The sequence below is a fragment of the Ovis aries genome, chromosome 12 (assembly GCF_016772045.2).
Source record: "Ovis aries strain OAR_USU_Benz2616 breed Rambouillet chromosome 12, ARS-UI_Ramb_v3.0, whole genome shotgun sequence".
NCBI classification, from domain to species: Eukaryota; Metazoa; Chordata; class Mammalia; order Artiodactyla; family Bovidae; genus Ovis; species Ovis aries.
Genome location: NC_056065.1, coordinates 40,398,204 through 40,426,023, shown reverse-complemented (window position 1 = coordinate 40,426,023; position 27,820 = coordinate 40,398,204). Strand labels below are relative to the sequence as shown.

At 48.7% G+C, this 27,820-nt stretch overlaps 1 protein-coding gene across 3 annotated transcripts in view; it reads right to left on the bottom strand.

The window, feature by feature from the left end:
- DHRS3 (dehydrogenase/reductase 3) overlaps positions 1 to 27,820 on the bottom strand; it is a 51,138-nt gene continuing 23,318 nt past the window's right edge. Inside the window, exons 2-6 of one of the 3 annotated variants that reach the window (XM_027975623.2) lie at positions 11,318 to 11,461; positions 10,528 to 10,647; positions 9,941 to 10,179; positions 4,122 to 4,247; positions 1 to 516 (exon numbers count right to left, since the gene is read on the bottom strand). In XM_027975623.2, the coding sequence (XP_027831424.1) occupies positions 432 to 516; positions 4,122 to 4,247; positions 9,941 to 10,179; positions 10,528 to 10,647; positions 11,318 to 11,461 (714 nt within the window). In that variant the 3' untranslated portion in view covers positions 1 to 431. Of the gene's footprint in view, positions 4,248 to 5,722; positions 10,180 to 10,527; positions 10,648 to 11,317; positions 11,462 to 27,820 lie in introns of all 3 variants that reach the window. The other 2 variants (XM_060396480.1, XR_009595820.1) reach the window with 2 other exon arrangements.

Sequence of the window (27,820 nt, the reverse complement as noted above, 5' to 3'; positions counted from 1 at the left end):
AAAGCTTTCTCTCTTTATTTTATATATTCCTGCCGTTCAACCAGTTTGCACAAGCTGAGGATAAGTGAATTTTGGAGGTGAAGGAGGAGCATGTGGCCACAGACCATCCCAGAAATGGTCTATGTGCATTGCCAAGGCTGGTTAGACTTGAGAAGCGATTTAACAATAAACTCTACAGAATCAGAAATGTACAAAGTGTCAAGGCAGCTGCTGGCTGATTTCTTGCCTCCCCATGGGGGTCAGAGTTATGCCCATCAGTCCTGTGCAAAGGTCCTGGGGCTGGCTAGGGGTCAGCCGGATTCTTCCCCAGGATAGAAGCAGTCCTGCTCACCCAGCAGAAGTGTGCTGAGGGACAGGCACGTAGGCGTGTGCCCAGGTGCCCATGCCCCCTCAGGTTCCGTGGCTTTTGAGCCTGTTTCTCCATCCTGTCTTTATGTCCGCCCTTTGAAAGTGTTCATGCAGGTGTAGGTTCCTGAGAATTTGTGGATCTCCTCGAGGGCAGCCTGTGGGAGTATGCTTAGGGAGGGAGAAAGGAAACAAGAAGACGGTCAATGGGGGACCAGCGGACTGGTAGCCAAACAAGATACGTAGTTGAGTAGTGGTTCCCATAAGCTCTCCCCACCTCTTCTCTCCAACATACACCAGCTCCCCGCACAAGCCAACCCACTTACCCCTCCATGGAGGAAGGGCTTTCAGGTAAGTAGATAAATGAAACTGAAGTGAAAGTGTTAGTCGCTCAGTCGGGTCCAAATCTTTTTGACCCCATGGACAGTGGCCCAGCAGGCTCCTCTGTCCATGGGGATTCTTTAGGCAAGAATACTGGAGTAGGTTGCCATGCCCTCCTCCAGAGGATCTTCTGATCCAGGGATTGAATCCAGGTCTCTTGCATTGCAGGGAGATTCTTTACCATCTGAGTCACCAGGGAAGTCCAGTATAAATAGTTTTTTACAAGGTAAAGGGTAGGTATAAACAAACTTTCAAAGCCACATTTTGAGCATTTTAGGGTCCATAATTATCTCAGAAATCTATGAACTCCAAATGCCACTTATTCAACAAATATTTACTGTGTGGGGCTGAAGAGTTAGTTACCAGGTATCACCTTCTTGTTCCCCGGACTCCATGTGTTCACTTATTTCTTAAGCAGCCACACTCTTCTCCTGATACATTTGCTACCAAAGTCTGTCCTATCTACCATTTCAAGATTCTCAGCCAAGTTTGCTCCACTCCAGAGTGGTGTCTTCCTTTAGCTGGGACCTCAGGTTTTACTTCTCACCCTTTATTTCCCTCCAGATAATAAAACACCTGCATATATTGGGTTGGCCAAAAAAGTCCATTCGGGCCCCCGTACAAAAAACTCAAACGAAATTTTTGGCCAACCTGATACCTTCAGGCCTTGACCTTCAGCGTGACACAATTTCCTGCTTTGTGGGAAATTTCCCAGACTCACCTTAGGCCTTTCCCCGGGGCTCCCTATAGCCCTGTGCTTCCCCAACAAGGCCTGGAGTTGTGCTTGCTATTTCCTCATTGGGCCCCTGGGTATCTCTATGGTAGATATTTCATCTCTGATCCTGGCATCTGGCACAGAGGACCCAGCTTAGAGATGCCCTCAGTTCATCTGATTAGTTTGAAGGGCTCCAGCCCATCCTAGGTGCAAGATAGGAAAGCCTCATTCCAGCTGGAGTAACTGGGAAGTCTTCCTGGGGGTGGTGGCAATAGAGTGGAACCTGTGAGGATTTCTCTTGGGGGAGGTGAGAGGGGCGTGCAAATGCAGGGAATGGGGAAGGGCTGGCCTCTGCTCTTTCTGGGAAAGTAGTGGGGGACAGAACAGGAAATGTAGGCTGGGGGCTTACTGTGGATGGTGCTGAGGTGTTCTAGACAAATTAGCTTTTTTCTAGAATGTCCCCAAAAGCTTCTAAGAAGCTCCCTGAGGTGGATAATCAGCTTGGCTTTGGTGTGGATCCAAGTCCCTGGACTCCTAAGGCTCATGGAGCCGTCAAGGAGCAACTCAGAGCAATAGTCAGCAGGACTGAGGGAGGCTGAGGTGGGGCTTGCCTGCCCAGCACCCCCCACCCCTCACTCACTCTGTGTCCTGGAAGGGCTTTGAATTTGGAGAAGGGATGGACTGATGTATCCCCCTGGTCCTGAGGTTACAGCAGCTACTCAGGTGCCCACCGTATCCACAGTAGCCAGAGGGGAACCTGGTTTCCTGGGGTTGGACATCTGATAAAGGCACTTGGGTGTTTCACTTCCCAAAAATGCCTTTCAGTAAATGATATAAATGAACTTACTTACCAAACAGATACAGACTTCCAGAACAAACGGATATTTAGGAAATTTGGGATGGACATATACACACTGCTATACTTAGAACGGATAACCAACAAGGTCTTATTGTACAGCATAAGGAACTCTGCTTAATGTTATGAGGCAGCCTGGATGGGAGGGGAGTTTGGATGCATGTATGTGTATGGCTGAGGCCCTTTGCTGTCCACCTGAAACTATCACAACATTGTTCATAGGCTACGTGTGCGTGCGTGCTAAGTTGCTTCTGTTGTGTCTGACTCTTTGCAACACTATAGTTTATAGAACACCACGCTCTTCTGTCCACGGGATTCTTCAGGCAAGAATACTAGAGTGGGTTGCCAAGCCCTCCTCCAGGAGAATCTTCCTGACCCAGGAATTGAACCTGTATCTCTTACATCTCCTGCACTGGCAGGTGGGTTCTTTACCACTGGTGCCACCTGGGAAGCCTGTTCATTGGCTATACTCCAATATAAAATAAAAAGTTAAAAAGAAAAAGAAGGAAAAGGCCTTTCAGGTCAGAGGGGTTCAGTCAGCTGGGGGCTGGGGACCCAGAGGAGCGAGGAGTCCGTGGTTACTCGGGGCTCCAGGGTGGAAGCTCTCTCTGCAGCAGGAGAGGCTCATGAAAGCTGTGCTGAATGGGGCACGTGGAATGGCCTGTTTCGTGTGGGACTGGGACAGGAAGAGTTTTCTGCCCAGAGTCTGGAAAGTTCTAGAATGTGATGCTGGGCAAATTCTGGAGGAGCAAATTCTCTGTAAAGCCCACCTCCCAAGGTGGTCTCCCTGATAAATCCCACCTGGTGAGCACTGTGATGTTTCTATGAATTTCAAGCCTTAGGCAAGGAGATTCCTGTATTCCCCGTTAGGGTAAACCCCCTGAAGGCTGGGGCCAAGATTTAGTTTCTAGACTGGCAGTTCTCAAAATGTTGCCCAGGAACCCTTGGGCGTACCAGAGATCTCTCCAGAGATCTCTGCAAGTGAAACTACTTTTATTATAGTACTGTGGTAGGATTCAACTTTTTTAATGCTCATTCTCTCAGAAGTGTACAGTGGAGTTTCCTGGAGGCTATATGACATGTGACATCACAAAAGCTGAAAATCAGAAGCAGATACAAGTATCCATTTGTCTTCAATTAAGTCAGATAATAAAGAGCTTTGCAAAAATGTAAAACAATGCCATTCTTTTTACTCTATTCTTTTTTTTGAAAATATGCTTACTTTTCACAAAAATATTGTTTATGTTAACACCAAATGGATTTTTTTATTGCTATATATAAATGAATACATGTATAAATCCCATACTTTCCCCCCTCAGTTTTAATTCCTAAAACAATAGATACAACTCACATAAATAAAAGTACTTTAGGTTCTTCAACAGTTTTTAAAATTGTAAAAGGTACTTGAGAGCAACAAAGTTGACTACCCTAATCTGTAGTAAGGATGTGTGTGCTCAGTCATTTAGTTGAGTCCAACTCTTTGCGGCCCCATGGACTGCAGCCTGCCATGGAATTCTCCAGGCAAGAATACTGGAATGGGTTGCCATGCCCTCCTCCAGGAGATCTTCCTGACCCAGGAATCAAACCCATGTCTCTTACGTCCCCTGCATTAGACGGGCGGGTTCTTTACCACTAGTGCCACCTGGGAAGCCTATATTAAGGATAATAACTCCATGACCCATATGCCACGGCTCTCACTTTCACACCCACAGCAGATATGACTAATCGATCATGTGGGTTCTTTCTCTTGTCTGAGGCCTCTTCCCCACCAAGGTCCCCTGGGAGGAGGGAGCCTGACTCTGAGCTTCCTCCCCAGCCCTGTACCTTTTCAAGATAATGAGGGCGTGCATCGTCCACGGCAACAGGAGGAGGGCCTGGTTAAGCTGCACGGCTTCCACTGTCCTCCGGGCCACTGTCTCTGGCTTCAGTGGGGGGAAGAGGTTGGGGAACCTGCATGCAGGAAGAGACAGTGTGAGTTTCTCCTGAAAAGCAAGTGCTACTGCTAAACCCCCTCCCTGCCCCCCGTCTCCATTTCTGTCTCTAACATGTCTGTCCATGGGATTCTCCAGGCAAGAATACTGGAGTGGGTTGCCATGCCCTCTTCCAGGGGATCTTCCCAACCCAGGGAGCAAACCCAGGTCTCCCGCACTGCAGGCAGATTCTCTGCCATCTGAGCCACTGGGAAAGCCCAAGAATACTGAAGTGGGTAACCTATCCCTTCTCTAGGGGATCATTCACAACCCAGGAATCGAACCGGGGTCTCCTGCATTGCAGGGAGATTCTTTACCAGCTGAGCTACCAGGGAAGCCCCTTCTCTAACATGTCAGGGTCATCCCTTTGGCTTCTCCTGTGTGGGGAAACTTGAGCCCTGTTTGAAATACTCTCCTTGCTTCCCTGCTGCCCCAGACGCATCAGGAGTTCCCAATCCCCTCTGTCCTCCCAGCTGGTCTCCTCCTGCTCACCCATACTCTGGGACTGGTTCTCAGAGCACAGCAGAGAGCTCCCTAAAACCTCACCCACACCCTGTCACTGCCCTGCTTGAGCCCTCCCAGGGCCCCCAAAGCTGTCTTCAACCCTACCTCTCTGGGCCCACCTCTCCTCCTTCTCTGCCCAGCGATCCTGGCCAATCCTCTCTCTTAAGATCCTTCCCATCTCAGCCATCCCATCAGCAAGGCTCCCTCCTTTCGTCCACTCAGACTGGCCTCTGATCTCGTCCCCCTGATAACTGCCTTGACTGAATGTACCCCATTGAGGATGGCCTGTCTCTCCTCCTCCACTCTTGAATTCCCCAAGGGCAGAGGTATGGTGGGTCTTGCTCCTTGCTCTCTGCCCTGAGTGCAGCGTCGGGATATCGTAGGTGCTTCATAAATGCTTGCTGAGTGGGTGGACATTGAATGACATGACATTCCCTGGGTGTGTCCTATGCATCCTGTGCAGAGACAGGAGCTCTACCCCACTTGCTGGTTCACTCCCTCAGCCCTTGATTTATGGGTACACTCACTAATCCATTCAAACAGCTACAGACCAGTCTCGTGGGGTTGATAAATAAATGAATGGCTGAATAAGCAAGCATCAGGGGCTTCTTACGATTGTTCAGAAACATCAGACCTGAGACCCCTAACAGTAGTGATACTCCCTAAGTGCCAGACCTGTGCTGAGCAATCAACAGGTGTTATTCACTCCAACTGACAGAGAAGAAAGCTGGGGCTTTGGGGAGCTGGTTGGGGCCTGGAGATTCAAACCAAGCCCCCAGAAGCCCCAGGCAAGTGTCCTGCTTGCTGCTTGTCCCATCTCTCCTGGGCCTATAGGTGCAGGGCTGCTGGTGCTGCTGGCTTTGACCTCAGTCCCACAAAGCGTGCTGCTCCAGCACCAGGAGGACTGAGGGTGATAAGCCAATTTCTATCCATGTGGCCTTGGGCAAGTACCTTCGCTTCTCAGTCTCAGTTCCCCCATCTAGGAAATGGGCTTAAGAGCTCTCACAAGCTTGCAGAGGGCCACATGCAGCAGCATTTGTAAAGTGTCTGGTGGCTCAAACATAGAAAAAAAAAATAAGTAAATAGCAATTTACAAACAGCAGCACTCACCTATACGGTCACTCTCTCTCTCTCTTTTTTTTTTTAAATATTTATTTATTGGGCTGTGCCAGGTTGTAGTTGAGACCACGTGGGATCTTCCATCTTTAGCTGCAGCATGCTTGATCTAGTTCCCTGACCAGGGATTGAGCCTGGGTCTCCTGCATTGGGAGTACAGAGTCTTAGCCACTGCACCACCAGGGAAGTCCCTGTTATGGCTGCTTTTGCCAGAAAATCCATCAGTTTTGTCCGAAGCACCTGTCTCCAACCCTCCACCCTGAGAAGTTGTTAAACATGGTTGGAGAGGAAGCCAATGCTTTTTTTTTTTCTTTCAAGAAACAGGGCTTCCCTTGTGACTCAGACAGTAAAGAATCTGCCTGCAATGCAGAAGACCCTGGTTCGATTCCTGGGTAGGGGAGATCCCCTAGAGAAGGGAATGGCTACCCACTCCAGTATCCTTGCCTGGAAAATTTCATGAACAGAGAAGCCTGGCAGTCTACAGTCCAAGGGGTTGCAAAGAGTCAGACATGACTGAGCAACTAACCCACACAAACTAGGTACAAATTAGACTTTTACTGCTCTTCTCCTAAGCCCTCTGGAGAAGGAAATGGCAACCCACTCCAGTACTCTTGCCATGGATGGAGAAGCCTGGTAGGCTGCAGTCCATGGGGTCACGAAGAGAAGGACACGACTGAGCGACTTCACTTTCACTTTTCACTCTCATACACTGGAGAAGGAAATGGCAACCCACTCCAGTGTTCTTGCCTGGAGAATCCCAGGGACGGCGGAGCCTGGTAGGCTGCTATCTATGGGGTCACACAGGGTCGGACACGACTGAAGCGACTTAGCAGCAGCAGCAGCAGCCTAAGCCGTCAGGGCTCACCTGCAGTCCACAGGTAATGAAGCTTCACCTAGTGCTTCTTACTTGCCAGCCAACTAGTTGATTCACACATGGGAGCTCATCTAGCCTTCCAAGTCAGGGTATCACCATCAATCCTTTCTCATGGACTAGGAAACCAAGGCACAGGAAGACTAAGTAACTTGCCTGAGGTCACACAAAGCTGGGGTTACATGCTAAATCACTTCAGTCATGCCCGACTCTTTGCTCGCCAGGCTCCCCTGTCCATGGGATTTCCCAGGCAAGAATACTGGAGTGGGTTGCCATGCCCTCCTCCAGGGGATCTTCCTGACCCAGGGATCGAACCCACATCCCTTACGTCTCCTGCATTGGCAGGCAGGTTCTTTCCCACTAGCACTACCTGTCTCTGCAGTTTGGGCCCACACTCTGAACCACTGTGGAAAAATGACTTGAGAGAGGCCTTGGATTTCCTTCTTAAAGTGATGGAGAGGAAACCTTGCCAGAAGGCAAACCAGGCACAGGAATGCGAGGTCTGTGAAAGTCCTGCTCATTTCTGTGCTCAAGGCGCCCAGTTAGAACCATGGATCGCTGTGGCTGCATTTCCATCCAGTATGCATTTATTGTTTCCCTGGCGGCTCAGCTGGTAAAGAATCCACATGCAGTGTGGAAGACCTGAGTTTGATCCGTGGGTTGGGAAGATCCCCTGGAGAAGGGAACTGCTACCCACTCCAGTATTCTGGCCTGGAGAATTCCATGGAGTGTATAATCCATGGGGTCTCAAACAGTTGGACAGGACTGAATGACTTTCACTTTCACATATTTATTGAGCACTTCCTGTATGCTCAGATGAAAAGACACTAAACCAAGACACTGTAGGGGAAAAAACCAATATGGAACATTCATAGTCATTATTCCAGCATCCTCTAAATTCAGAATCTATGATAATTTGCGTATAAGTCAGGTGGAAATTAGGCTTCCCTGGTAGCTCAGCTGGTAAAGGATCTCCCTGCAATGCAGGAGACCCCTGTTCGATTCCTGGGTCAGGAATGATCCCCTGGAGAAGGGATAGTTTACCCACTCCAGTATTCTTGGGCTTCCCTGGTAGCTCAGACGGTAGAGAATCTGCCTGCAGTGCAGGAGACCTGGGTTTGCTCCCTGGGTTGAAAAGATCCCCTGGAGGAGGGCATGGCCACCCACTCCAGTATTCTGGCCTGGAGAATCCCCAGGAACAGAGAAGCCTGGCGGGCAGAGTCGGACACAACTGAGCAACTAAGCACAGCACAGCACATAACAACTAAAGTCTGCTAGAAAGATTAATAGCAGATGCACTTATGAAGATGTTTATTGTTAGAAAAAATAATAATGCTGAGCATCTCATATGCCCCAGGCTTTGCACTAGATACATTACATGTGTTATTTCTAATTCTCCCAATGATCCAACAAGGTAAATATGATTGCCACTGTTTGACAGATGAGCAAAGTAAACCTCAGACTGGTAACAAAACTGGTTCAAGGTTTCACCACCATACAGGAGCTAAGGTGAAATTCAAAATCAGGTTTTTCTTTTTAAATTTTATTGAAGTATAGTTGATTTACAATGTTGTGTTAATTTCTTATATACAGCTAAGTGTCTCACTTAGTCGTGTCTGACTCTTTGCGACCCCATGGAACTGTAGCCTGCCAGGCTCTTCTGTGCACAGAATCCTCCGAATAGTGGAGTGGGTTGCCATTCCCTTCTCCAAGGGCTCTTCCCCACTCAGGGATCAAACCTGGGTCTCTTGTACTGCAAGCAGATTCTTTACTGTCTGAGCCACCAGGGAAGCCCTAAGTGACTCAGTTATACACACACACACACACACACACACACACACACACACACACATATTCTTTTTCATATTCTTTTCCATTATTTTTTTTCCAGGATATTGAACATAGTTCCCCATGCTATACAGTACATTATTTATCCATTCTATATATAACAGCTTGCCTCTGCTAATCCCAAACTCCTACTTCTTCCCTCCCCTCACCACCTCCCCCTTGGCAATCAGAAGTCTGTTCTGTATGTCTCTGAGTCCACAAAGCCAGGTGTTTTGATCCTTGCTTAGCAAAACCACCCCTAGTGATAATCACTAAGGTGTTCTGAGTGATCCCCACACCCCATGAATGTACTGCGCTACATCCCTTCCACGATCTCATGCAATTCTCACAGCGACCCCTCCCTGCTATCCTCATCTTTGGAAGAGGATGATGCATGTAATTTAGAAGGCAAAATTATCATTATATGCTGCTGTGCAAAAAAACAAGGAAAATAGTTTTTGGATGATTCATTTACCTGTAACCTTGTGTCACTTCACAAGCCTACATCAGTGCAGCACCATTTACTGGGCACTTACAATGTAGCACATAGGGTATTGTGTGCTAGACCCCATTTATTCTTATCACAGACTCCTACTCCCATCATCCCATTCTACAGATTAACAGAGGCTGGAGTAGGAACTAACCAGACCCAAGGTCTCACACATTCTGGGGGTCTGGCTCCAAAGTACAAGCTCTAAACCAGTGGTACCCATTTCCTGTTGATTTAATTGGTCTGGAGGATGGGTGGTTAGGCTTCGGTATTTCTTTAAACTAAGCTATAACTTATATACAATAAAAGGCATAAATCTTAAGTGTCCAGCATGATCAGTTTTTACCTGTGTAACTCCTACTCAAATCAAGAAGAGAGAACATTGTTAAAAGCCTAGAAGCTTCCCTGGTGCTCCCTGCCAGGCTGTGTCCCCACTCCCCTAGGAGTGCACTGTTCTGATTCCCATCACCTCCGCCCAGCTTTGCCTTCTCTAGAACTTCAGAAAAACCGAACCATGCAAAATGCACTCTTGTGTCTCTGGTTCCTTTCATTCAACATAATGCTTTGGAGATTCATCCATATCGTTTGCATAATTAATACTTTATACCCTTTTTATAGTTGGGTGAGTATTGCATTGCATGCGTTTAGCACGGGTACTCTGTGAAGCCCCTGACCTGAGAAGCAGGACCCTAAACCACTATAGAACCCCACTGCCTTGCACGTGGAGACTCAGATATGAGACCAAAAAGCCAGGGGAAAACCACTTCTGGGTTATTTTAAAATTTTGTCTCTCTGGGTATGATGAGTCCCCTCGTCCAATCGACTAGAGGAACTTGGCTCGGAGACAGGGTCCGCTGCCACTGACCTGACCCTCATGCCCTGGAACATCTCGGTGCTGGTGTGGAAGGGCAGCACGGTGGTGGCGCTGACGCCTGGACAGTCCAGCAGCCCCAGGGTCAGGCTCTCCATGAAGGCGAAGGCTGAGGCTTTGGACGTGCAGTAGTCGATGGCGCCGGGGATGGCGGAGAGTGCCAACACGGAGTTCAGACACACGATGTGGCCGTTCTGTAGCTCCAGCATCCGTGGCAAGAAGGCCTTGGTGGTCTGAGGGTGGATGGAGAGGTTAGTGTGCGGCAGACACAGCTTCCAACAGCCCCTCAACTTCCCCTCTTGGGGAGAACAGACTACCCTTGACACAGGCACCCCTCCAGCCACTGGATTTTCCTACAATGGGGAGGTGATGGGGTGGAGGCTGAGGGCACTGACTCCCACATTTCAGAAAGTCCAGATGACTCCTGGAGAGCCTGTCATTCTTCTTGTCCAGCCACCCTCTAGACCCAAGCCCAAGCCCTGGTGAGCCTCTCCCCACTCCCCTATAGCCCCAGGCTCCCTGGAAGGGAAGAAGATGTCATTGACATGCCCAACACCGGCTCTGGCTCAGGACAACCGTACCCAGAACTGGCCCAGGGTGTTGATGTGCTGGGACTTGAGAAGGGCATCATCGTCGCTGTCCATCAGGCTCTTCCCGTGGACCACAGCGGCGTTGTTCACCAGGATGGTGATGTCACCCACCTGTGGGCAAGAAGGGGCCACGGGGCCATTAGGGCAGCCAGCCCCAGTGGCCTGTACCTGGAGAGGAGGGACCTGGCCCTGGGCAGCCACATTGCCTCTCTGAGCATCAGTCTTGATTTGTAAGATGGGGCTAATAACCATACCAGGGTTGCTCTGGGGATCAGAAATAATTTATGGCACATAATATACCTGTCACAGAGCACACCTATAATAAATGAGGTTATTGTGACATAAACATTGTTAACATTTGCCACGTGCCAGATATCTAACGGGGTGGTTTCTGCTCTCTCGGACCTCACTGATATACTCAGTCTAACTAGATGTCTGGAGCTGGGGGGATTTTCCCAGACAACCAAGAGACATTTGCACCCCACCCCCCACCACCCCACTACCCCTAGGACAGACACTCACGGGCTTAAATTTCCAAAGGGGACAACAGGTGATTTAATCAGTCTATGTCCCTAGTCCCTGCTCTCTGCAACACACACACACACACACACACACACACACACACACACACAACTTGGACCAGCTTCACAGGAGAGTCCTCCGAGGTGCCCTGCAAACAGCCATTCCACCATAAGCAGAGCTCTCTCCCAAGCCCCGTGAGACTGTCCCCTTTGGCTAGGATTTTGACAGAGCTGAGGCCAGCACCTCCCAGGCCGCTCACCTTCTCCCGTACAGCTTTGGCTGTCTGGTACACCTCTTCCCGGTTGCCCACATCACAGATGAAGTAGTGGCACTCGGTGCCCATCTGCCGAATCTCCTCCGTCGTCTCCTTTAGGCATTTCTCAGTCCGGCCCCACAGAACGATCTGGAAGGAGGACAGTGGTGCTGAACAGGTGATCGCTAAGGAAGCCATCAGAAATTCAGTACGTAAAGCAATTTGCCCCATGACTGCCACGATTCCATTTGAAAAGAGTGTTCAAAGTCACAATACGACTTTTTAAAGGGAGGTCGCCTACTCTAGAGGGAACCGAGAGTTTCTGAGCCTGCTGCTGCCCCACCGATGGATGTATGGTCTGCAAGTCTTCCCTTTTTAAAATCTATTGTACTTCTGGCTGTGCTGGGTCTTCACTGCTGCATGCAGGCTGTGTCTAGCGGTGGTGAGCTGGGCCACTCCTCACTGCAGCGCGGGGCTTCTCACTGCAGTGGCTTCCCTTGTTCCAGAGCATGGGCTCTAGGGCTCTTGGGCTTCTGCAGTTGCCATACATGGGCTTCAGTAGTTGTGGCTTCCGGACTCTCAGGCACAGGCTCAATAGTTGTAGCCCTCAGGCTTAGATGGGGCTTCCATGGTGGCTCAGATGGTAAAGAATCTGTCTGCAGTGTGGGAGACTGGAGTTTGATTCCTGGGTCAGGAAGATCCCCCTGGAGAAGAGAATGGAACGGCAAATCCACTCCAGTGTTCTCGCCTGCAAAATCCCACAGAGGAGCCTGGAGGGTTATAGTCCATAGGGTCACAATGAATTAGACACGACTGAGCAGCTAACACTTCCACTTTTCACAGGCTTAGTTGCTCTACAGCATGTGGGATCTTCCCAGACCAGAGATGGAACCTGTGTCCCTTGCACTGGCAGGCAGATTCTTCACCACTAGAGCACCAGGGAAGTCCTTCATAAGGGACTTTCTTTCTTATGTATTCCTTCCAGGATGACATCTCCTGCCGGCCCCATTCAAGTGATCCTATCCAGTTAAATGTAGCAGCAGAGTTCTTCCTGTACAATGTTCCAGAACGCTTTCAGCTAGGAGCAAGCTGGTCTTCTCACCTGAGGTCTAGAGCCTGATGGGTGAATGGACTGCAAGGTTCTGGCCGTAAGGTGCCAGGAGACTAAGCAAGGCCTTCCCTCTACCCAGCTGTGGTCCCAGGTGGACAGAGGGCGGGGAAGACAGGCAGCCAAGAAAGAAACACAACCTCACCCCACAGGTAATAAACGTGGGGCTCATTATGCCAGGAGATGACCCTGGCAGGACCAAGACATGAATTCTTAAAGGGAGTTGGACATATTTATGAATGTCTGGCCATAAAAGGCTCAGAAGAAAGGGTGGGCTATTTCTCAACCTTGACCTACAGGAGAATGACACTCCTTTCCATGACACGTCGTTGAGTCCAGAGAGGCCCCTGTTGGTAAAACAGGGCTTGGTGACAGGGAACTAAGAATCCCAAGACCCAGTGTAATCAGCACAAAGGCAGAAAGGCTGGGGGCTGGAGAGAATCAGAGAAAGGAAGAGATAAAAGGCTCCTTGGGGATTAATCTAATGGGTTTCTATTTTTGTTTCTTCTCTTTAAAATTATCAATGAAATTTCTCCTTTAAAAATAGAACCCAACACGGAAACCCCATGTGTGAAACCAGTAAAAGGAATAATTACACGTCCAACTCCATGTTTTCTTACTTGAAAAGCCACACATGAGAGCAAAAAGGCTGAGCTGGGAAGGTGAACATTTTCAAGAGGGTGATGGATGTAACTTGAGTCACACCAGACCAGAATCTATTTGCTCTGCAACTTGGTACGGAGGAAAGTCACACAGACAAGTAGTCGTTGGTGATAACAGTTTATCAACTGTTTACCTTGAAATATCAGAACATTCACAATACCACACAGGGTGCAAAATGGCTGCAACTGGTGGGATACAGAGATGTGCTGATGGCTCCCATGGATTTGAGTTTTTTATTAGAGTTTTTAAAATATATATTTATTTATTTATTTGGCTGTGCTGGGTCTTAGTTGTGGCACTTGAGAACTTTAGTTGCAGCGTGTGGGGTCTAGTTCCCTACTCAGGGATCGAACACAGGCCCCATGCATTGGAAGCATGGAGTCTTAGCCACTGGACCACCAAGGAAGTCCCCTTTATTAAGAGTTTTTAAAACTTTCGAAATATTTCTTGAAGGAGAATAAGAGTGTTCTTTCTATTCCTGCAACATCTCTGGGAAAGCCCAGTTTGAAAACCACACCTTGTCCAACCGCTTTATTTATTTTAATTGAAGTCTTGAAATACGGGAAGGGCTTTATGAGGGAGAATTCCATCAGCCACCCTCCATGATGACAAAAGTCCTCCAAGAGCAAACAGACTGCAATTAGACAGGCTCCAAAGGACATTTTCTTGTCTGTTGAACTAAAAACAGACTTAAAGTATGTTCCTCCAGGAAAGGCTGGAGAGATTTCCTTCATGAAGAAGAAAGAGATCAACTGTTCAGTGTGTTCAGTCATCTTCCATCATGTCAGACCTCACCGCCGTCTTGTAGTCACTGTCATCCTAGTTTCCTCCCATCCTCCCTTGTCACCCCATCCATCTGTCCATCCATCCTTCCTCACATTCATCCACCCACTCACCCATCCATCCAGCCACCCGTCCATCCACCCACCCACCCACCCATCCTTTCTTCTTTCTACTCACCCCACGCCACCCCACTCCATCCATCCATCTAATTTCTGAGCATGTCAGATCGAGGTGGAAGAAACCCTTGGCCTCCTTTCTTCTGCTCTGGTCCCTGCCTAATGCCCTCCCACATCCAGCTTGTCTGGGGAACAGGACCCGGGGGCTTGCACGGTTCCCTAGTGTCTAGCTGAGGACAAGAGTGGTGCTTCTGGGACTCTGAGAACTTCTGGACTAGTTGGCAGGGCAAGGAAGCTCAAAGCAGGGATGTGTATGGGTTAGAAGGTGCAGGGGTCCAGACAGCTGGGAGCACAAGGAAACCAGCAGAGAGAGAGACAGCCAGGGAGGCAGCACTGTCTGCATGGCTGGAAGGGCACCCTGGAGAGGAAAACAGGGACTGGACTGAAGGAGGTGAAGCAAAGGCTGTGCCCCACTGTCTTCCACGCGTGGGGGACACACCCAGGTGGGATGCTGAGGTTTGGCCATTTCTTTTCAGGGGTCTGCTGAGGATGCCCCTGGTGGGTTGGGAGACTGGCCTCCTCATGTTCAGAGCCCCCATCTCTGACAGAGAGCTGGGAGGGGTTTACTTTCTGTCCTCCTCACCCCATCCCTCTGAGCCAGGAGCTCCCTGAGGGCCTAGATTCTGCCTTGTTCATTTCATATCTCAGAGTCCGGCAACGCAAGTGCTATTTGTTGAGCGAATGAATGAAAGTTCAGGGCTGCAGGTAGGAAGGGTTGCAAGGTGGTTAAGTAGCCTCTCTGAGGCTGAGATGAGCCCAGCTCCCTTGATTGAGCTGTTTAGAGTCCCAGAAGCTTCTACCCACCGGCTACTTAGACCAAGAGTCAGCGAGACCTGGGGTTCCACTCAGAACCACCCTGGACTGAGCTGCGAGCTGAGGCCAAGGCCAGCATGTGGCCCCTTGCTGCGTGTCTCTGTGCAGGTCTGACTGAATGTGTCTCTCTTTGCATGGGTTGTGTGTGCAGCCTCTGCACTGCTAGGTGCTTCCTTGGGCCCACGGTAGATGCTCAGAGTTCCTGGGAAGCCAGGGACTTTTAAAAATATATATTGTTTTTTGTTTATGAACAAATTAAAAGAAGTCCAGATGGCAGTGGGGGCACCTGAGCTGCTGACTTGCTTACAAAGGAAGCCTGTGGACAGGAATGGGTGCAACCAGACTTCAAGCCTAGAGACCCTTCTCTCCCACCCACCTTAGGGCCCTCTTGGCCTAAAACCACTGGTCCCAACCTTCTTTGACAGCAATTCTGCCCAGGGCAAGTTGCTGTGGTGGGGATAGTGTGGGGCAAGAAATCCCATCCCCACAGGTAAGGCCGGGGCTGCAGAAGGCCCAGGGCAGAAAGAGAGGAAAGGGGACAGGGACCCTCCAAGCTGAATGATTGGTCAAGGTTTGATGGGCTGACCATCAGGCCATCAGGCTGGGCATGTTCCCATCTTAGGACCCAGGCGCATCTCCATGGTGACGGGGAGGCCAGGGCTGGTCACCCTGATGGAGACTTCAAGTAAGTGAGCCGCTGGGAGTGGGAAGGACAGGGGTTCTTCCTGGGCAGGTGCTGCCCAGTGGGCGCACGGCAGCTGCTCCCTCCTCCTCCTCCAGTCCCTGCTGGGACCCCTGTGGGACCCCAGAGTCACAGACCAGGCAGGCACAGTTCAGTGCACAAACCTGGCAGGCACAGTTCAGTGCACAAACCTGGCAGGCACAGTTCAGTGGTTGGCCCAGGTGGTTCCTCACCAGAGTCACCAGGGGTGACCCCAGACACCTAACAGGACAGGGGTCCCACCAGGTGCCCTAACGAGACCGAGACCGAGGCCTGGGCAGGTAGGAGGTCTGAGAGGAGAGTGGGGTAAGCCGCCTGGGGGCGGGGCAGATTTATGAGCCCTGGGAACCCAACCCGGCCTCCTCTTAATTAACTTCCAGGACAGAGAGCAGCTGGGGAGGGTCAGCAGCCCAGGATTTACTCCTAAGCTGGGTTTACAAAATAAGAGCTCAGAGAGGCTCGACACCTTCTGGCCTCCCCTCCCCTTGGGGCAAAAGGCTAGCTTCTGTCCTGGAGAGGAGGAGGGAAGCGGGGTGAAGACCCTTGGCCTTCTAGGCCTCAGGGTCCCGCCCTCCTCTCCCTCAGCGCTGCCCTCACGGTGAGGCTGAAACCCCCCAGCAGCCCCCAAAGCTGACGGCTACCATGATCCATTTTTTATGGCTGAGAATACTGGCTCAAAGGTGCTAAGGCAGCTTGTCCAAAGTCATACCCAGCAAGTGGTGGGGGCAGGATTTGAACCCAGAGCCTTTGTCCTCTGCAGATGCACCCCTGAAACCCAAGGCACGGGGTGGGGGGAGGTTTCTGAGCTTTGAAAGTTCTGCTGCCAAATCCCATGTGTCCTCATACTGGTGTTTCTTCCCACCCAGCCCTCGGCTTGTCTCCCTCGACGTCCACACCCCATGAGTCTGCTCACCAGGACTGCACAGAGGGCCTGCTGAGGGCTGGGCGCTGTGCCCTCAAGGGGGTTAACAGAGCAAATCAGACACGGTCCCTGTCTCAAGGAGACAGCTAGGAAATGAGAAAGCAGTTGGACGCAAAGTGCCATGAGTAGGAAAAAGAATAAGGTGAGAACTTGACGTTAAGATATTGGCTTTTTCTTTTTCTTTTTTTTTTTTTTTTACCATTTTCAAGTAAACTTTCTAACAAGTGGAAAGCAGATGCCCATGAGAATCTAGAGGTTTTAATAAAAAGATTCAGGACTTCCCTGGTGGGGCAGTGGTTAAGAATCCACCTGCTAGTAGAGGGGATGATGGGTTCAAATCCTGGTCTGGGAAGACTCCACATGCCATAGGGCAAGAAAGTCTGTGTGTCACAACTACTGACCCACGTGTCCTAGAGCTGGTGTTCCACAAGAGAAGCCACTACAGCAAGAAGCCAGAGCATTGCCACTAGAGTGTAGCCCCCACTCACCTCAACTAGAAAAAGCCCAGGCAGCAACAAAGACCCAGTACAAAAAAAACTGAGAGATCCATGTCAGTTTCTAATGTATTCACGAATTATAATAAAGTCGACTATATATTTACATTTTAAGAAACAGAAGAGGGAATGTCATTTAAATTGGAACGTCATTTAAATTTAAATTCTGAGGTTGCTGTATTATGCCCGTTGTATATCTAAGGCAACTGCAACTCAGAGAGGCTAAGCAAGTGATCTGAGGCCACACAGCAATCAACAGGACAGAGCTGGGATTTGAGCTGAGGTTCTTCACCACCATTCCCTGTCCCAGTAGGAGAAAAGCTATTTCTTCTCTTCATGTGGTCTCATGGGGATTAAGCATGTGGAAACTGGCAGCCACCGAGCCATTCTCTATTTCCCATGGAGAAGCGCTGAGAAAGTCACAGCACTGCCCCTTGAAACACTGTCTTCCGCAGCCAATACAATGAAGAGAGTTCACACTATGGAAAAATGGTCAGGATTGAAGGCTGCAGAATTACCACCCACACAGGATAATCTCATCTCTAAAAGCATAACAAGTTGATGGACATCACCAGGCTACAGAGGAACAGGGGTGGTCTTGGGTAGGACCTTAGGTTTACTTCTTTGTGCTTGTCTATCTACTGCTTCTAAAATATCATCATTTATGAGCTTCAAAAAAGCAGGACAGAATAACAGCTTTCCCATACATCATTTCCAAAACAGGCCATTTCACACAAGTGACTCAGCACAGCTTGTCCAACCTCTTCTGGGCTCCCATCCAGTGTGAGGTGACTATTTGCATGTCTCTTCCCACTGCTGAATGAATACACGAGGCTGCAGTGAACACCTTACACTCATTCTGCGCTGTGCGCTGTCTCTCCATTTCACATCTGCGTATGATCTCTTGGAGGGCAGGAACTAAATCTCACCTATCCTGGGTTCCCTGAGACCCTACCTAGTGTGCAGCACAGACTTTTAAATGCCAAGGCTACTTGTGAAATCCTATTCATCCTGCAGAACCTGCCTGAATGGCCCCTCGAATCTGAAGTTCCCTGGCTCTCTTTCCATCATCCCGACAATAACACCACCACTATACACTGGCTAACAGCTATTGAGCATTTCTCATGAGCCAGATACTGTGCTGAGTACATCCAAATGTTTCCTCCTTTCATTCCCATAATCCCACCTGTAGGTAAGATTTCTCTCCCCCTTCTACAGGTGAAGTGAAGACAGGTAAAATTACTTGCCCAAGGCTATACTACTTATAAACAGTGGCATAGGTGACTCAGAACTCTTGTTCCTGATGTTTTCAAACTTTGGTGCTGGAGAAGACTCTGGAGAATCTCTTGGAAAGTAAGGAGATCAAACCAGTCAATCCTAAAGGAAATCAACCCTGAATATTCATTGGAGGGCCTGATGCTAAAGCTCCAATACTTGGGCCACCTGATGCGAAGAGCCAGCTCATTGGAAAAGACTCTGATGTTGGGAAAGATTGAGGGCAGGAGAAGGGGGCAACAGAGGATGGGATGATTAGGCAGAATCACTGACTCAGTGGACATGAATTTGAAAAAAATCCAGGAGATAGTGAAGGACAGGGAAGCCTGGCATGCCGCAGTCCATGGGGCTGCAAAAAGTCAGACAAACCTTAGCAACTGAACAACAGCAAAGCGCACAGCTGAGAGTGCGCTGGGCCTATTTGTGAATACCCTGCCTCCCCTAGGAGCTTGAGAAGTCCTCTGGGGAGTCCTTAACCAGCATCCAGCATGGGCCAGGTACAGAGTAAAAACCAAGCGCTGTCGCGTGACACTGGCCCCAGGAGGGCTCGAGAAAAATCTGCTGACCAGAGAACAGTGAGTGCCTCTCCTCCACCCTGGGCTCACGGGAATGCCTGGCCTTGGCGTTCATAGCTGGAGTTCAGCTGGGGCGCATGGCCCCACCAGAGACGTGAGCTGGGTGGTCTCCGTGTGGCCCCCAGGAGGAGCATCTGTTTATAATTGGCAGCCCCGGAAAGATCCAAGTCCCTGGGCAGGTCTTTGGCAGACCTGCTTATGTCCCATGGGCCCTGGGTTTTGGAGCAAAGCCGTGCTGAGCTGGCTTCTCAGAAGGAAAGAAAAGACCCATTGGAGACCCCAAAGCGTGGCAGGGTGGGTAGGGGTGGGACAGTCACAATGTGAAGAGTACACAGCTCTCCTCCAAACTCAGCACTTCCAGCAGGAAGATGTGAACAAAAATCCACCCTGTGGCCAAATGAGAAGCGAGCAGCAAAACCGAGTGTGTGATGCAGAGTAGGGCGCCAGCAAGGAGAGGCTGAGTGGCCATGCCTGCGGGCTGGCAGGTAGTATTTGAAACACTGACACACACTCCCAGTAGGTACGTATATAGAGCAAGTTACATTCTGAGTTTTCTGCTCTTTCACATCCCTCTCTATTTCCAAAAATAGACTTCTCTGATTTTTTTTATTTAAAAATTTTATCTCATTTATTTAGTTTTTGGCCACATGGCATGCAAGATCTTAGTTCCCAACCAGAGATCGAACTTGTGCCCCCTGCCGTGGAAGTGCAAAATCCTAACCACTGGACCACCAAGGAAGTCCTGAGACCTCTTTCTTGGGTAGAGGAGCCTAGAACATGGGCTCAGGAGCAAGATAGCCTGGGTTCAATTGTCTGATTTACCACCTACGCAAACCTGGAAAACCCACTTAACTTCTCTATAAATTAAAGTTGTAAAGCATCCACTCGGAAAGGTGGTTGGGAAGATGATGGAAGGACTTAATAAATGCTGGCTATTATTTTTATCATTGTTATTGTTCAGTCACTAAATCGTGTTCAACTCTTTTCGATGCCATGGACTGCAGCAGGCCAGGCTCCCCTGTCCTCCACGATCTTCTGGAGTTTGCTCAGATTCCTATCCAATGAGTCAGTGATGCTATCTAAGCATCTCATCCTCTGTTCTTCTTTCTCCTTTCTTCTTCTTCTTACTACTACTATTATTATTAACCCAGGAGCAGAAATAGATCCTCCTTGCTCCCAGAAGTATCCTTTATCTTCCACAAAGTTCTTCCCTGGTGGCTCAGATGGTAAAGAATCTGCCTGCAGTGGAGGAGACCAGGGTTCAATCCCTGGGTGGAGAACATCCCCTGGAGAATGGAATAGCACCTTATTCCAGTATTCTTGCCTGGAAAATTCCATGGGCGGAGGAGCCTGGCAGACTACAGTCCATGGGGCTGCAAAGAGTTGTACATAACTGAGTATATGAGCAATGCATCCTCCAGGAAACTGGAGTCATGGGGTGATGGATACCTTTGTTATTGCTGTCAGTTGCTCATTCGTGTCTGACTCTTTGCGACCCAATGGACTACAGCACACCAGGCTTTCCTGTCCTTCGCCATCTCCCAGAGTTTGCTCAAACTCATGTCTATTGAGTCAGTGATGCCATCCAACCATCTCATCCTCTGTCATCCCCTTTTCCTCCTGCTCTCAATCTTTCCCAGCATCAGGGTCTTTTCCAGTGAGTCAGGTCTTCAGGTTGCCAAAGTATTGGAGCTTCAGCTTCAGCATCAGTTCTTCCAATGAATATTTAGGAAAATTTCCTTTAGGATTGATTGGTTTGATCTCTTTGCTGTCCAAGGGACTCTCAAGGGTCTTCTCCAATACCGCAGTTCAAAAACATCAATTCTTCATCTTTTTTTATTGTCCAGCTCTCACATCTATACAAAACTACTGGAAAAACCATAGCTTTGACTATATGGACCTCTGTGGGCAAAGTAATGTCTCTGTTTTTTAATATGCTCTCTATGTTCATCATTGCTCTTTTTTTCCAAGGAGCAAGCGTCTTTTAATTTCATGGCTGCAGTCACTGTCCACTGCGATTTTGGAGCCCAAGAAAATAGTCTGTCAATGTTTTCATTGTTTCCCTGTCTATTTGCCATGAAGTGATGGGACCAGATGCCATGATCCTAGTTTTTGAATGTTGAGTTTTAAGCCCCTTTTTCATTCTCCTCTATCACCTTCACCAATAGGCTTGTTAATTCCTCTTCACTTCTGCCATAAGGGTGGTGTCATCTGCGTATCTGAGATTGTTAATATTTCTCCCTTCAAACTTGATTCCAGCTTGTGCTTCATCCAGCCCAGCATCTTGCATGATGTACTCTGCATATAAATTAAATAAGCAGGGTGACAATATACAGTGTTGATGTACTCCTTTCCCAATTTGCAGCTAGTCCATTGTTTCATGCAAGGTTCTAAATGTTGCTTCTTGACCTGCATACAGGTTTTGCAGGGGGCAGGTAAGGTGGTCTGGTATTCCCATCTCTTTAAGAATTTTCCACAGTTTGTTGTGATCCACACAGTCAAAGTATAATCACTGAAGCAGAAATAGATGTTTTTCTGGAATTCTCTTGCTTTTTCTATGATCCAAGGGATGTTGGTAATTTTATCTTCGGTTCCTCTGCCTTTTCTAAATCAAGCTTGGACATCTGGAAGTTCTTGGCTCACATACTAGAGGCCTAGCTTAAAGGATTTTGAGCATTACTTTGTTAGCTTGTGAAATAAGTGCCATTGTGTGGTAGTTGGAACCTACTTTGGTATTGCCCTTCTTTGGAACTGGAATGAAAACTTACTTTTCAGTCCTATGGCCACCTTTTCTACTCCTGAGTTTTCCAAATTTGCTGGCATATTGAGTACAGCACTTGAACAGCATCATCTCTTAGGATTCGAAATAGCTCAACTGGAATTCCATCACCTCCACTAGCTTTGTTCGTAGTGATGCTTCCTAAGGCCCACTTGACTTCACTTTCCAGGATGTCTGGCTCTAGGTGAGTGATCACACCATCGTGGTTATCTGGGTCATGAAGATCTTTCTTTTATAGTTCTTCTGTGTATTTTTGCCACCTCTTCCTAATATCTTCTGCTTCGCCACCTCTTCCTAATATCTTCTGCTTCTGTTAGGTCCATATAGTTTCTGTCCTTTATTGTCCCCATCTTTGTGTGAAAAGTTCCCTTGGTATCTCTAACTTTCTTAAAGAGATCTCTAGTCTCTCCCATTCTATTGTTTTCCTCTATTTCTTTGCATTGATCACTGAGGAAGGTTTTCTTATCTCTCTTTGCTATTTTCTGGAACTCTCCATTCAGATGTGTATATCTTTTCTTTTCTCCTTTGCCTTTAGCCTCTCTTCTTTTCTCAGCTATTTGTAAGGCCTCCTCAGACAACCATTTTGCCTTTGGCCTTTCTTTTTCTTGGGGATGGTCTTGATCACTGCCTCCTGTACAATGTTATGAACCTCCGTCCATAGTTCTTCAGGCACTCTGTCTATCAGATATAATCCCTTGAATCTATTTGTCACTTCCACTGTACAATCATAAGGGATTTGATTTAGGTCATACCTGAATGGCCTAGTTGTTTTCCCTGTCTTCCTCAACTTAAGTCTGAATTTTGCAATAATAATAGTGGTAGATGCCTATAAGACTCCAACCGGGGCTTCTTTGCCTCTTTGCCTCACCTGTGGACACAGCCTTGACCAGGGCTGAATCCCTAGATCTTAGAAACTGCCTGTTCCCATCCTTCTATCAGACTTAGAGGACCCTCCTGAGTCCACAGCCCAAGGCCTAGGAAGGAGGAAACCAACATCAAAAGCATTCAGCTGTTTCAATTCTGGTTTCCTCAGTGTGTATGCCCAACAGTGGGATTGCTGGGTCATAAGGTAGTTCTATTTGCAATTTTTTAAGGAATCTCCACACTGTTCTCCATAGTGGCTGTACTAGTTTGCATTCCCACCAACAGTGTAGGAGGGTTCCCTTTCTCCACACCCTCTCCAACATTTATTGCTTGTAGATTTTTGGATTACAGCCATTCTGACTGGTGTGAAGTGGTACCTCATTGTGGTTTTGATTTGCATTTCTCTGATAATGAGTGATGTTGAGCATCTTTTCATGTGTTTGTTAGCCATTCATATGTCTTCTTTGGAGAAATGTCTATTTAGTTCTTTGGCCCATTTTTTGATTGGGTCATTTATTTTTCTGGAATTGAGCTGCATAAGTTGCTTGTATATTTTTGAGATTAGTTGTTTGTCAGTTGCTTCATTTGCTATTATTTTCTCCCATTCAGAAGTATGTACCCCAATGTTCATCGCAGCACTGTTTATAATAGCCAGGACATGGAAACAACCTAGATGTCCATCAGCAGATGAATGGATAAGAAAGCTGTGGTACATATACACAATGGAGTATTACTCAGCCGTTAAAAAGAATTCATTTGAATCAGTTCTGATGAGATGGATGAAACTGGAGCCGATTATACAGAGTGAAGTAAGCCAGAAAGAAAAACACCAATACAGTATACTAACACATATATATGGAATTTAGAAAGATGGCAATGACGACCCTGTATGCAAGACAGGAAAAAAGACACAGCTGTGTATAACAGACTTTTGGACTCAGAGGGAGAGGGAGAGGGTGGGATGATTTGGGAGAATGGCATTCTAACATGTATACTATCATGTAAGAATTGAATTGCCAGTCTATGTCTGACGCAGGATACAGCATGCTTGGGGCTGGTGCATGGGGATGACCCACAGAGATGTTATGGGGAGGGAGGTGGGAGGGGGGTTCATGTTTGGGAACACATGTAAGAATTAAAGATTTTAAAATTAAAAAACTAAAAAACTAAAAAACAAAAAAAAAAGCATTCAGCTGCAAAGCAGGCCGTGGGTCACCTGTTAGGAGGATTTCTTGAGAGGAGAGGTTTTCAAGCTGAGCTCTAGGGACCATGGGGGTTCTAGTGAGGAGCTTCAGGGGTTGCTGATGGGTGGGGAGCGTGATAGAATTCCAACCTACCCCCCCATCCTCCACCCTGCAGAGCAGTGGCACTTTCATGAGGCTTCCATAATAGCCATTTCCACAAAGATTCTGTTGCTAAAAAGAATAGAGTCTGAATGTTACCACTCTGGATTCTAGCCATTTGCTCCCAGGATGGAATTTTTTTTTTACTAGAAATGCGCCCAGGTTGGAAGCCTCTAGCTCTCTCTTACTGGGACTGCCAGCCTGTCACTCTTGCTTCCCCAACAAGCCAGCAGCTTTTCTTCTTCCAAAAGGCAACCCTTCAAAATTGACAACGGAGATTGGGTAGCGCTTCCAGGTGTCTCCTTCCCGGATTTCAAATTAATTAAATAATCTATTTTTGGTCACACCGTGAGGCATGAACAATTTCTCTGACCAGGGATCGAACCAGTGCCTCCTATATTGGAAGAGAAGAGTCTTAACCACTGGACTGCCGGGAAAGTCCCGGTTCCTGGACTTTCTTTCTGCCATTCTTCCTGGAAGCCCTGTTTCCAGACTCTACAAGCCCTGACTGCACGCTGCTCTTTAAGATGCCTCGGGTTCATTACCTGTGTCCCGCTGTTGACCTATGACCTTGGCAGGTCACCACTGGGCCTCTCTCTTAGGGACTTAGGCCAGAGCCTGCCTTCCCCTCCCGCTCTGGCACCGCTGAGCTCCCAGAGCAGGCCTCCCACGGAGTTGCGCGTGGTCGGATTGCACAGGCTTGTCCCCTGCCCGGGCCTGCAGAGAATGTTCTGGCTACTGCTGGCTCAGCTGTTGGAGAGGATTGTTTTGAAGCTCCTCAAATTAGATCGCCCAGCAGTGTCCTCCTCCCACAAGTCGCTGACCACAGCCTAGAGCCGGGCAGAGACTTCCTCCCGGCCGCGGTCCAGCCTGGAATGGGTCCCTTGGGAGGCACAGGGATGACCACGAGGGCTTGCACCAAGTTCAACACCTGCCTTGGTCTCTCACCCCGCCCTCTGACAGCTCTGGGCAGGGCGGGGGATGAGGGAGGGTGGTATTGTACTCATTTCATCCAGGAGAAAACCGAGGCACAGGGTTAGGAAGCTGAGCTAGAACTCCAACCTACACGCCCCATCCTGAGCCCTCCACCTCTGTCCTTCACCTGCAGGCATGAAGGGACCCCCTAAAAGGATGGGCCCAGTCACTGCGCAGGTGTCACCAAGCACATCCAAGGGGCAAGGACTGGACAATGGGGAAAGAAGGAAAGATGCTGCCTTGTCCTGGGGTACAGTGCCTGGACTTGCTGACCAAGTACTTGCTGAATGATGACAGTGATGATCCTCGCTCTGCTGTAAGGACACTGGGGGTCTTTAGAGGCTGAGATGGGAGAAGGGGACAGGAGCTGCTCCCCTGAGCATGATGCCCAGGGCTGGTGGTTGGGAGCATCCTTGCTTCTGTCGCCTCCTCCACTGCTGCCACTCTGGGCTGAGCCCCATCATCCCTCACCTGGCTCACAGCCATGGCCCATAGAGGTCTCCCAGCTTTGACCTTTGCCCCAGTGCTCCCAACCCTGCCTCAGTCTATCTCAACACAGCAGCCAGAGAGATCCTTCCAGAACTGTCAGACCCTGTCATTCTGCTTATAACTCCTAGTGGCTCCCCGTCTCACCCAGAGTGAAATCTACAGTATTCACTATAGAACACTAGTTCACTAGTTTCACTGTAGTGAAATCTAGAGCGACCGCAAGTCTCCTGCTCTGATGTGCCCCCACCTCTCTGTCTTCAGCTCTCCCCCTCAGAGCTGACTGGTCTCTGCCACGTTGGTCTCCTTGCCTGCATGACCACCCAACCCGCTTCTACTCCAGGACCTTTGCACCCGCTCTGTGCTCTCTGCCCAAGTAGCCCTCTTCTCACGCCCTTTCTTCTTACAGATTCTGCTCAAGCATCTCTTTACATGAGGGACCTTCATGTAAAGTCCTCCTGACCCCCAAAGACTCACTCCCTGACACTACCTCTGCTTTTTAAAAATAGTTTTTTATTAATAGTCTTTATCTTTTAGAGCCTTGAGATTTCCTGCACACTCCTGCCTGCACATATGGACAGCCTCCTCCACCATCATTACTCACCAGAAGGGCACCTGCATTACAGGTGATGAACGCACACTGACACATTATTATCACCCAAAGTCCACAGATTACGTTAAGGTTCACTCTTGCTGTTTATTTTCTGAATTTTGGCAAATATATAATGATATGTATCCACCACTGTAGTATCAAAGACTGTAGCTTTGCTGCCCTAAAAATCCTCCAGGATTTCCTATCTTTCCCCCCAACCTCTGGCACCACTGATCTTTTTACTGTTTCTATAGTTTGGCCTTTTTCAGAATGGTATATTGTTAGAATCATCTAGGATGTAGCCCTTTCAGACTTGCCTCTTTCACTCAGTAATATGCACTTGTGGTTCCTCCATGTCTTTTCACAGCTTGATGGTTTATTTCTTTTTGATGGTTCATTTCTTTTCAGCACTGAATAATATGCCACTGTCTGAAGGCCCCACAGTTTATTTACTCATTCACCTACTAAAGGACTTCTTGGTTGCAAGGTTTGGCAATTAGGAATAAAGCTGCTATAAATATCCCTTGTGTATGTCCCCACTTTTTTAACTTCCCAGATCTCTTCTTTCTCAGTCCCTGAGACACATGATGTATGCCTTCACGTTGAAGGCCTCATGTCCCTGAGGACAGAGGGCGCCCTTGTCAAAACCTAACAAGGCCACCTGCCAAGAGCTACAGCTCAGAAACCAGGTGTGACAACTCAGTTAAGTCCCATCTCATCTCTGAGTGTAATTCTTGTGAACCTTTCTGGTTCTGAGACCACTGGGAAAATCTTCCAGGGAAACCCTCTCCAAGACTGACTCTATGGGAAAGCTGAATAACATCTCACTTCCAGCCAGAAACCTAAGGGCTGCGCCTCCCCACTGTCTGCCCTCAGCCCACACGTGGCAAAACTCAGAGAGGGTGGGGAAACTCAGGCCAGAGTCACTGGTGGAAGCCCCATGACCATTGTCCCAGTTCCTCCACTTGGACTTCCTGATGGTGAATGCCAGGTGACCTTGGGGGTGCTGCCAAGAAGGGGAAAAGACGGGCAGCATTTGCAGACCACTCTCCAACCCAGTGTATGTCTTCAGTGTTACCATCCTGAGAAATGGGGCCATATTTTCAGTGCTCAGGCAAGGGCAAGCCTGCCCTTGCAGGCTGTGCCGCCAGAAGTTTCAAGGCAACACTTGAGCCTGAAATCTGGAGCTCTTTCACTACTCCCCGTCTTGCCTCATTCACTCATTTGTTCTTTCACTCACTCATTCGAGGCATAGTTATTGGATTCCAGGAGGCTCCGGGGTACAGTAGGAAAGAAATTCATCCCACTCTCCTGGTGTTTGCTTTCAGGTGTGTATGGGGAACAAGGGGACCAAGAGACAATCAATGATAGACCATATAATATATAAAGGTGGTCAAAAGTGAAGGAAAGGAACAGGAAGCTTTGTAGGGGGGCTGGATAGAGTGATCATGCAGCGGGAATAATATTTAGCCAGGGATGGGGACAGGGAGGGGCTTCCCAGGTGGCTCAGTGGTAAAGAACCTGCCTGCCAATGCAGGAGACATAAGAGACATGGGTTTAATTCCTGGGTACGGAAGATATATGGCAACCCACTCCCGTATTGCCCGGATTATCCCATGGACAGAGGAGTCTGGCAGGCTACAGTCCATAGGGTCTCAAAAGAGTCGGACACAACTGAAAGTAACTTAGCATGCATGCAGGTATGGGGACAGGGAGAGCCTGTCTGATAAGCTAACATCTGGGCAGAGACTTAAGGGAAGTGAATGAGAAGGCCATGCAGATATCGGGGGAAGGAGCATTCCAGGCAGAGGGAAAAGCCAGTGCAAAGGCCCTGGGGTAGGAATAAGCTTGGTGTGTTCAAGGGACAGCAAGGAGGCCAAGTGGAAGAGCTGAGTGGGAGACATGAGGCTGGGGCTTCCCAGTGAGGTGGTAAGTCCTTC